Source organism: Polypterus senegalus, chromosome 11, assembly GCF_016835505.1.
Source record: "Polypterus senegalus isolate Bchr_013 chromosome 11, ASM1683550v1, whole genome shotgun sequence".
In the NCBI taxonomy this organism is placed as follows: Eukaryota; Metazoa; Chordata; class Cladistia; order Polypteriformes; family Polypteridae; genus Polypterus; species Polypterus senegalus.
The window spans coordinates 42,619,226-42,631,034 of record NC_053164.1 but is presented as its reverse complement, the minus strand read 5'-3'; the positions used below and the strand labels follow the sequence as shown (position 1 = coordinate 42,631,034).

The following is an 11,809-nucleotide window of genomic DNA, read 5'->3' as shown; positions in this document are numbered from 1 at the left end:
CTTTAAGAGTAGTTTGTAAAAGAAAGTCTTTATATGATTAAAACCCTTTGTTTCACACTAATATCAACTAAATAAAACACAAAAATGGCACTTTAGTGATTTCTCTTAATAAAATGGATGTTACAGTACATAACCAAGACATTTTATGTTGCACAACCCTGGAATCAATTTTCCTTTGTACTTGAATCTGTCAACTAGCTTTGTACCAAGTTAAGATGTTTTATCCTTTAGCATTGCAAAGATATACTCTTTGGCACAAGGTGTCCCCTTGCTTGGAAACATTTAGTCTCTTACACTTAAACTATCCTTTAAAACAATTATTGCAGTTTCAGTTATACAGTATGTGTGTGTGTGGGGGTATATATATATATATATACTAGGCTGACCCGCCTTTCAAGGCGACCGACTTTGAAGTTGACCACTTCTTAAGGCAATTCAATATGTAGATCAATTTGATATTTTATACAAACTCATTAATTTGGTTATATTGCATTTGAGCGATATTACTTTAATACTCGTAGTTTCTGTTATTTTTGTGATGAAATTTAAACTTTTTTCTATATTGAGGTCGCCCTTTTGAACCCCCTGATATTTACTACACGGTGAGGCATTTGTACTCCATCAACATTAATTATTTCCAGAGACATAATTTTGTCTATTTTTCCAGCGCATCGCGCATAAAAGCAAGGAAATGATGACAGCACCAGAACTCTGCTCACATCATGTCGCTTCGTACCGCAAGCTGCAAGTAGTAAATCTGTGATAAGCAGAATACCGCTACGCTTTCCACTCACGGGACGGAAGGACAATCCCGACCGCTTTTATATAGTAAGAAAGAAGAAGAAGATATCGCACAGTCTGGAGTAGAAAATCATCTTTTACCTGGAAAACGAAACTACAAATCCCATCGCATTGCAAAATGGACGGGCGTGTGAAACTCCGCGCCTGCGTAGCACTCACGGGACGGAAGGACAATCCCGACCGCTTTTATATAGAAGGATTTGTATAAACAGGGACTTATCCAAACGTTTATTTTCAAAATTATTTTTCATGCCAATCCTTCAAAAAAATTTCTGTTTGCCACTAACCACAGAGAACCTTACATTTTGTACACTAGATTGGGGTTTTTGTGCTGCAGGTCACAAATCTTCACTTGTCTTCTGTTGCAGTTTCCCCATATAAGTTTAGTGTTTTTATTTATTATTATTATTGTTGTTGATGTTGCTTTTTCCTTGCATTTCTAAAATAAACTAGGTACATACAAACATTTTCATGTGTTACTGGGGTGGGGACATTGCCTTTCCTGGCAGACCTGGACACAGGTCAGGAAACAGCTCTGGACAGGGCCCCAGAGCTACAGTAGACACACGCACCACACATACACCTTAACTAGGTGTTTTTGCACCACTTTTGCGTTTCAAGCACATGAGACTTGTTCATGATATAACCCACCCCATTCCTCCACCGAAGGGATCAATAAATCTGTGAGAATGTTTTTATCCTGTTTCTAACCAAGGTTTCTTCACCCAGCGCTCTCTTCAACGTATAGGCCACTGGATAATAAACAGAGTTGGTTAAGCAAGCACAAACAGAACTGTAGGTTGAAATGAGCACTTGGTAAATATAGCGCAATAACAACCAGGATAAAAAAAAAATCTTGCATGGTGCTGTCCAGCTTTTCAATTTGGGGGGAGTGCATTTAATGCACATTAAGATTAATGGCTGCAAGCAGGGTTTTTTTTATTTTGTATTTTTTAAACTGATCAACTGATTGCTTGTGTGACCCCGGGATGTTGAATGGAATTACTGGGCCTGATGATGTTTGCACGTGCGGGCGCGACTGGTTCCAGTTTCCTTACTGACTTTCCTAGGGTCATAATTGAGATGCTGCCCTCACAGAGGCATAAGAGAGTCTTTGCAGGAGAGATGTGTGAGAGATGCTTTGGAAGTGAAAAGGAGGTAAGAGTGGGAGGGCGAGCATTCAAGTATGAGCGAGTGAGTGCTGATGTGATGTGTCGGTATGGCTGGGCCCCTGTGAGGAAGCAAAAAAATGAGGGGTGTCTACACTGGCCAATGGTGTCAGATTAGGGACATTTGAACGTGCCTCCAATGGATCGTAACAGTGCTGAGTGAACGCAGTGCTGGTTGAGACAGAAGGAATGGAAGCCAGCTGCAAGGGACCGCCACTGTCAGCATCTCCACCAGCTGGGATGACCTGTTGGAACTGAGCTGGGGAGACAGAGAGAGAACTGCTCAAACTGGTCTGTGATTGCTTCCAAGGGATAGTTTTCTTTGTTGGATTTTTCTTATTTATGGATGACTTTTAACCTGTACATAAGCAAGGATTTTATTATGAATTATTTATTGACTTTTACCAAGGAGATCAGCATTTTTTGCACTTTAGGGTTTGACATTTAAGCAAAATGCAGTTTTGAACCATACTCTTGAATACAAGTGTCCTCATTGCACTGGCCCATCTTGGTTTATGAATGTCAATGTCCTTGCATTAAAGAGAGACATGGTAGCTGCAGCCAATCTGAGCCATCACAGGGGGAGATTATATGATGAAAATGTCCGTAGCTGACATTTGTCTCTCATATGCTTGCGTCTCAGCGAAGCAAACAGTGTTATACAGTGACATTTGATCGAAGAGGGTGACCTTAAGTGAAACTTCAAGAGGCACTGGTACAGTATAACAGTATTCAAAGGTATACTAAGAAACGGTACCTGTCCTCAAAGTTGAAATTGAAAGAGCACTGCTCAGTAACTAACACAGAGAGAATGTGCAGCAGGAAGCATCGGGATATGGTAATTAAACCCACAACACTTGAACTGTAAAACCGCATGTGCAACTATTCAAAGTTATACTCTTAAGCATTACTTAGAAACCAAGTGTAGAACTGAGTCCTCCAGCAATCAGAGTCAAAACTGTGATAAGAATGTGACTCAAGGTCTTCCTATTCCTTACCATTGGCATACTGTAACTTTTCGAGGACTTTTTCAACTATATAGTCTTCTTTTTTTTTGAAGACGACGATGACAACATTTCCCAGGTTCAAACTTTATGTCTTATTGCATGTCAACCAAACAAACTCCATACACTGTTACAGAGCTTGTGCATAATGGTGCATAAAAATGAGCAATCGCACAGCAAATGTATTAATTGCCTTTACACACTCAGCAGTGACATGTGGTATGGATGACATGTCGTAGACAACTCTACATCATTAGAATGCTCCCAACCTCAGCTATCCAGTGGTATTGAGCCTTTCACTGTATGTGGCTCAACACAGATGAGATCTTTGATAAAAGCAGATTCACTCAGCTGTGGCATATATGTGTGTATGAAAGAGAGCAGACGACATGGAAACTTATGATTTATTTGAAAGGAGACACCCTTGGATATGTAAAAACAATATTTTTGCTTTAGATTGTTTTGTAGATTTATTGCTACTTTGAAATATGGTGTGTCCCGTCATGCACTAAGTGGCTATAATTTTGCACTTATTGTTGGACATTGTCAGTTATTAAAGCAGACACTTGATGATACACACACATATATTATTATGAATGATACAGTGCTTCCTCAGCAGGCAGTGTTGTTTTATACTGGTGATGGACAAGTTTGGGAAACACTGCAATAGTGTAACTCTTAAATTGATTTCAAATACTACTGTACTATTTATATTTGAGATTTATTTAAGAGACGGCAATGTAGGTAGTGACGTACATTAATGAACACAAAATTCTGTTATTTAACTAACTGAAAGGCAGGTAATTGAAAAACCAAAATATTTTCAGATAATATAATTATAGGAGTCTGATTACTCACATTAAAGAACTGGTTAAATGGAGTAGTGCTGTAGAAGGACCAAGTTTGGTAAATATTGCCCTAGTACATACAGTAAGGGATTAAACTGAAAATGAGTTTTTACCAATTATTTTTAAGTGAGAAGGTTTTTAATCCCTTGAAGTATATTTCTTTATCTTTCAAATTTCATAAACCATATACATCTGTACAGTTTAATACTTAATTTGAAATTGTTTTATTTGCGCAGACTGCACTGTAGATCTGTTCTTATACTTAAAATCTCACGTCATATTCATTAATATTTGTTTAAATAAGTGTTTTTTATGAATTACAAAGATCGGACATGGAATAAGACTGTCTTTCATTATTCCATGTCACAAAATTCTGAGTATTCATTAGAATCCCAAGTTATATGACTTTATTCTTTTCTATGTAATCAGGTAAATTGTCATAATATGAAAATATGCATACAGTACTTGGTTTGTCTTTTATGGAGTGAGCCTGCACATACCTAAACAAATTACTTAAGTGTGCCAATTAAGTTTCAACATTTGTCCTTACCTATATGACAGCTGTACATCCACACTCTATGTCCGTCGTACCTACATCGACACTTCATCACGTTATTAGAATAATCGGATTCAGACACTTCATAATTCGGGTTGATCACCACCTGCAAAAGCAGAATTTTTTTTTATAGCACACAACATGATTGTTGATACATTTTCATCATCTTTAACTATCAGCTTTGCTGGCACCCTTGAATTCCATTTACAGCTTTATTCCATTTAAATTTCTAGGTTTTAGAAAGAAGTAATTTGTGGTGTAAAGAAAAAGTGTATCATATTTCCATGTACAGTAGTACAGTTCCATTTCTGAAATTAAATATTTCTGTAGAGTGTGTGATTTATTTCTCCATGAAGTACCAGGCCTAGTTTCCATGGGATATAATTGAATGCTAAAAGAAGACTGCTGTTTACTCCATGAAAACAGGCTGATTTTACAAATGGAAATTATAATTGTAATTGCTCCAACACAGTAAGTATTTCCATACATATTTAGTTATAGATAAAATAATTTACCTAACTCCATAAAATTGCTACTTTTACTATATATTTTAATGCTAATACAAATTACTGTTGTAAACATATCCCAATCATTATTTTTCATTTATTGTATCATGTTTGACCAGCCTGCATTTTTACAAGCTTTCACAGCACATATTCGTAATGGAAACATAATAATAAAAAGTGCATTTTACAGTATACAGTAGAATGCAGCACTCTGTGCCTTGATTTTGAAATGTTGCATTATGTACTGGGAAGTAAATGCATTGGGTGTAGAAAGTATTTACCCCAAGACTGCTACCACAGTTTATTTTTGTACCGTTAATTAAAGTATCTTCATGGACCAAGATGGCCTCAACCTGCTGTCATTACAATCTGAACAAAACAATCTAGTTTTGACTGTGTTTCTTTTAACTGAGTAATATTAAACATGAATGATTTAACCAAATGACAAAAACCAGGACAACCGATTCTTGGTCAAAATGGATCACACAGGTCTGAAATTCTATGTTGCTTCTGCCGTTAGGGACATTCTGTCACACGTGTTCATTAAGTACACTATAAGTGCATATACCAGAGTCTATCTTAAAAGCAAATGAAGAAATCCATGTATGACACACCTGAAAAATGTAATCTCCAGGCTTGACGTCAGTGATGTCAACCCACTGGCAGTCTATGTCATGGCGATACGTATCCCAGCAGCCCACAGTTATTCCCTGTTCACCAAAATTGGCACACTCATACCGTTTATGAATTCCTAGAAGACAAATGGAGTTACTGAGTATAACAAATTTACAATCTTAACCAAAAGAGACTTAAGGAATGTCCATGCTGCTTCTTTATAAAAAATAGACACTTGAGCTCGTCAGGCCTTTGGCACTTCATTGATAACATAATGCAGGATATTAAAGCTACTGAAAACCAGCTTTGCAAACCACATAATTATTTTCCTAAATGACATTCATTTTGATGTAAGTTGATGTCATCAAAGTAAAGTCACTGTGAGCTCTTTATTGTGTACTGTGATCATTGTCACTTGTCATACTGTCACTGGTCCTTAACGTGGCACAGTACAGAAAGACACATGGCTATAAGAAGTTAATGAAAAAAGAGGAGTTATGATGGGATGTGAGGTATAGGAGACACTGTTTTGGAAATTTATGCCATTCTGTCAGTATGGCCTGGGAACAGCCTGGAGGAAACTTAATACGTAACTATTAAAAAATTTAACTCCTGGGTGGTTTATTGTTTGTATGTGTGTGTGTTTCTTCTTCCTGGGCTTCACCTTTATGTACAAATTCAAAAATATGCATTAGCATTAATTTTACTGTTTTTAGGAAGATGGCCAGGATTATTATGGTAAGCTTTTTAGGCAATTGCCAAGTTATTTTCTCTTTTTAAAGTAAGTAAAGTGTGAAGGCAAATGTATACTTTGGAACTGTTGTCCTTTAAGAGGTTACTGTATAAGCCAAGGACTGTAAAGGAGGCAAATTTCATAACATGTGTCTTAATTTCCAGTCAGACTGAGGCTAAAATATTTTGGGCGTATCATGAGAAAACACAGGTCACCAGAGTAGATCTCAATGATTGGAAAGGTCGAAGGTAAAGGGAAGGAGGAATGTGACTCCTAAAATGAAAGGGCATTTTCAGTGACAGAAAGTCTCATAAGCAAATGGGTCATCAAGAATGAGAAACGACTAAACTATAATGAATGGATTTCATTATATATATATATATACCATTATATATTTAATCATATAATGACATACTGGGGCGGCACGGTGGCACAGTGGGTAGCGCTGCTGCCTCGCAGTTAGGAGACCCAGGTTTGCTTCCCAGGTCCTCCCTGCGTGGAGTTTGCACGTTCTCCCCGTGTCTGCGTGGGTTTCCTCTGGGTGCTCCAGTTTCCTCACACAGTCCAAATACATGCAGGTTAGGTGCATTGGTGTTTCTAAATTGTCCCTAGTGGGTGTGTGTGTGCGCGCCCTGCGGTGAGCTGGCGCCCTGCCCGGGGTTTGTTTCCTGCCTTGTGCCTTGTGTTGGCTAGGATTGGCTCCAGCAGACCCCCGTGACCCTGTAGTTAGGATATAGCGGGTTGAATAATGGATCGATGGACGGATGACATACTGAAAGAGGACAAGGAACAGAAACTGTTCTTTGACTTTTTACAAACCATCAACTTTACAATTTCATTAAAGACGGTGCCAGTGTTGTAGACCAACAAGTATGGAACAGTTGCCTGCTGTTTTTGTTCAGATAACATAAAAACTGCTAAACAGAATGACCACTAAATGTTACTTATTTTCATTAAAATTTTGTGTGTTATAAAGGACAAAACTAGCCTTAAAGAGAACTTAAATGACTTTTGGACTACTCTAATGTAGTATAAAGCAAAAAATACAGTATATGAAAGTAAAAAATCTCTAAATGCTGATACTAATGGAAATGTATTCTAGAACACAAATAGTATTACAATTCAGTCATTTAGCAACCAAAGTCACATGACAAAGTTTAACATTGGTAACAAATTGTTGAACAAATGCTTGGCCCTTCTGTTTTAAGTGGCGTGACCTCCTGTTGTTCATCTAACCTATTCTCTCTTTTTTCAAAGTCGTGGAAGGCCTGTTAGCGGAGTCCTCATTCCAAACAACCTGAAGGTTAAAACAGGCAATGCACTGAACTGCACCCTCTTGTGGTGGGCGACACAGTATTACTGCAAATCTGTCTGGGCAATTTTGAAAGCTCAGGAATGGAGGGGAGTGCTGCTTCTGTTGAAATATTTACTTGTAAATATGCAAGGACTGCCTTGGTGAGCCAACATTTTTAAAGAGTCATTGAAGAGAAATGGCTCTCTGTCCCCAGATATAGAGAGCAGTGACTTGGCTGTTCCGTGTGGAGCCCTTCTGTTCACACCTGTCAACCTTCAAGAAGTTCACCTGGCTTCCGTATTATTCTGCTGAGGCCTCTTTGTCCTTTTAAAGCCTTTGTAGAATTGATATACATTGCACCCTCTACACTTAACATGGTTATTTACTTTTGTCTGCAAACACCAGGACCTGACCTGGGTTCCTGAATGTCCCTTCATGTATCCAGACCCTGATGTATGCCCTTTCAGTGGTTATTCAATTCTTATAAATCAAACAGTAAAAATGTTATTTTATGGTTTTGAAATGAGGTACAATTTCTTATGATAGATGTTAAAACTGGAAAGTAGATATATTTTGCAGAATTTTAAGTAATTAATTCCTGATTAAATCATTGTTAGAAATAAAGTTTATACCAGATGCATCCACTCCTAAAAAAAAAAGTAAAAAAGGCAAACAGGAAATTTATCTGTGAAAACAACAGCAATTAAAATATCAGAGATACGAGGGGAGACCCAAAAATCCCAGGATTGTTAAAAAAACAGCTTTACTATACAATTTATAACAGTTCCTTTCAGTCGATATCAAAATCCTTGCCTTGATCCACTTGTCCCTGTTCTTCTACCATTCCTGGAGACTTTTTTGTTACTGTGCCTAGAGCTTCCTGCAATTTATTTTCCTGGATTTCCAAAATGCTGGCAAATCATCTTCCCTTTAATTTCAATTTTAATTTAGTAAGCAAAAAAAGTGACACAGAACTAGATCTGGGAAATACAGAAGGTGAGCTGCAACAACCACATTGTTTTTAAGTCAAGAACTCTGACTGACAATATGGTGTGTATAGGTGTGCTCTCATGGTACAAAATGCAGTTTTTTGTGCACCGCTGGTCCAGACATTTTTTTTTTTCTAATGCTTTTCTACAGACACCTCGGAAGTTCAGTGCAGTGCTAATTAACACTTTGTTCACAGGGAATAAACTTTATTAACAAGTCTGTTAACATTGAAAAACATCATCATTGTTGTCTTGATGTTTGATGTGACCTGACATTTCTTTCTTTGACTTGGAGAAAATAAAAAAGATTCACAGATGTCACATACACAGATGTAAAATAAATGTCAGAAATGTGCATCTCAATCAGCACAGTGTCATGTGGCAGACTGATCGCTAAGAAGACTGTGGGCATGTGACACCTAGCGAAATAGTCGAGAACTACACCTTATTACTGTGTTATTGACCAATTCCAGAAATTTTTGAGTCCCTCATAATTCATAATTCACTTCAATAAAATAACTAATTTCAAACTGACCACTACCTTCTCCCATAATAAAGAACAGATGAAGTACTTGTCAGAGAACACATGTCAACCTCCCATCACCAATCGATTTGGCACCACCTTTTACTCATTGAGAGACTTTGCATCTACTTGCCTTTATTTATGTTAATGAGTGGCCTGTGATGGTTTCTAGACAACTTATGGTAGAACAGTTAAAAGTGCTACAATCTTATGCATCCAGTGCCATGGGTTCAAATCGTACTCCTAGACATCCTCCCTGAGTCTATGTAGGTTTTCTCTTGTGCCTGCGTATCCATGAGTGGGCACTGCAGCATACAAGCGACCTATCCGTGGTTGTTTTCTTCCTTTGTACCCAGCAGCGCTAAGATAGGCTTGGGTCTGTGCCCATGAATTGGATTAAGTGGGTTTGAGAATGTTATGCTTGTATTACTAAAAACATATGCTATTTAGAGTACTCTGTTAAGCTGTTTTCTCTTCAAAGATGCCACTGTGTGGCTTTGCCTTGACTATTACATTGCCGATGTTTTTACAGATTTACTTACAAATCACAATGGTTTCCATATTTCTGCAATTAAAGCAATTCTGGTGAAATAACATGCTCAGGGCTGATTTTATATAATGTCTTTCAAAGGCAATTTTGATTATTAAATATTAACCAAGTATTAATATATTAATAAAAGAAATTTACAATGTGTTTAATAATTCAAAAATTTTCCTTTTGTTCAAGAATGGAGAGAAATAGTTTGCTATCGTAAGAATTCATAACACTTTTTGTCTTAGAAGGACACGCTTACAATAAACTTCCCTACTGCAATAATCCCAAATTATTTTGCAGGTTGCTAGTATGCAAGCTGCAGGAAGATGGCAGCATATCTACAAGTAAATATTTCAACAGAAGCAACTCTCCCCTCCATTCCTGAGCTTTTAAAATAGCCCAGACAGATTTGCAGTAATGGTGTGTCACCCACCACAAGAGGATACAGTTCAGTGCATTGCCTGTTTTAACAGGAGAGCAAAGTACACAGACGCTGAGCCTCATATTTAACTAATTCAGCTACTAAAAGTATTCATTCAACAATCTTAATTTTGTGGGGCAATTTTCTTTGAGTGTTAATGAAAATGCAGTAAAATAATACAGAAATTACTGTGTATAACCCACAGAATACATTATATAGATATGATACAGGAGAGCCTTAGTGTTTCACAATTAGCTAGTATGTAATCACAAATCTGTTTGGCTGTCATTATTACTTCTTTATATTTACATATTCCAAACTTCAAAATTACTGTTATACTTGTGAGGGTACCTTCATCACATTCTGTGTCCTCCAGGCAGAAGCTTGCTTTATGTCCCTCAGCAACCTTTGAACCATTGAGACTTAGCAGGTCGTAATGTGTAAACACCTCCATGCTGTGATAGTGCCTGAACAAGAAAAATGCAAATAGTTACGTCTTAGCTGAGCACCAGTAACTTGAACTATATGGTTCTCCTTAGGTACACAGCAGCATTTTGGATGGAATCTAAAATTAAAACTGTTCAATATGTAAAGTTGCAGTTGGGCACTGCCTGTTCCTCCTACAGCCCAGCTGTGAGAGTGCTGGGTTCACTTGCCCATTACTATTAAGTAAGTATCCCATGTAATGGATTGCTGCACCCATGTGGGCAAGTAGGCTTGTACCTTTGTACAAGCTTCAGCTTTTGTGACAATGAATGAGAATAAATGGCTTTTCCAATTTATTTTCAAAATGACAAGCAGACCACCCAACCTGACCTGTTTATAAGTATCAACATTTCCTTATGCTTAAAGTAAAAATCAGTAACTAGAGAAGACTTGGGGGCATGGTGAAACAAAGACTGGATGGAGCTGCATTCAATTCTCCACACATTCTATGGATGCCTGCTTGTTTTTTTCCCAGCCACTCATGTATTCCCCCATATCCCAAGGATGGCCTGGTATAAGTGAGAGTGAGAACGAGGCATTCAGCAACAGACTAGCATTTCACCTGGGATGTGATTTGTGATCTACCAGAAAACACCCCAGCTCTCCACAATTCTCTGGTGGGTTGAGAAAAACACGTGACTAGATAAGGAAATATGGCTTAATGAAAAAGACATTTCAGTTAGCAGGTTCCCCCAACATGGTGAACTAGCTATGTCATTCTAAGCTAGCTGTCTAACCAGCCAGGGCTTTAGCTGTAGACATATAGAAACAGGTCTACTTTATATCATTTTGAAGTCACCTTGGATAAAGTGCAGCATAAATTCATAAAAGTAATAAAGATGGTCACATTATATGGGTTTTATATTAGTGAAACTTTCATTCTGAATGATTTTTATCACCTAAAAAAATCACTAATGACACCCCAGGTCCTGTAGCTTTATGAGTTATGAATGCTTTTCACTATTCACAGCAGAATAGAGCGGCTGCAAAATGTTACAAACAAGCAAAGCAGCCAACAGTGCTGATGTCATCAAATTAATGAGTGAAGGTGGGAAAGAGAATTGGGATGGTAAGAAGTCAGAGGTGAAATTTATAGAGAAGGCCAAAGGAAAAAAAAATTAATGCTTCTTTAATTTCTGAACAATTTAACCAGATTACACTGTGGTCAACTATAGTGTATGTATTGTTGGAGTCCAGTCAGCTAAATCCAGTCACTAACAAGAACTGAGCCTGTAGCTTTTTGGTTCACAGTCCAGCTGCAGAACTGTTCTGCCTCCCTAGAAGCACACACAGGATACAAGCTGATGCATATGAAGCATGTTGTATTTA

The 11,809-nt window shown here is 37.7% G+C and overlaps 1 protein-coding gene across 1 annotated transcript in view; it reads right to left on the bottom strand.

Annotated features, from left to right (window-relative positions):
* Positions 1-11,809, bottom strand: part of LOC120538888 (lysyl oxidase homolog 2B-like) — a 113,239-nt gene that overhangs the window by 8,056 nt on the left and 93,374 nt on the right. The window contains exons 11-13 of the mRNA XM_039768470.1: positions 10,346-10,461; positions 5,499-5,635; positions 4,373-4,484 (exon numbers count right to left, since the gene is read on the bottom strand). Of these exons, the coding sequence (XP_039624404.1) occupies positions 4,373-4,484; positions 5,499-5,635; positions 10,346-10,461 (365 nt within the window). The remainder of the gene's footprint in view (positions 1-4,372; positions 4,485-5,498; positions 5,636-10,345; positions 10,462-11,809) is intronic.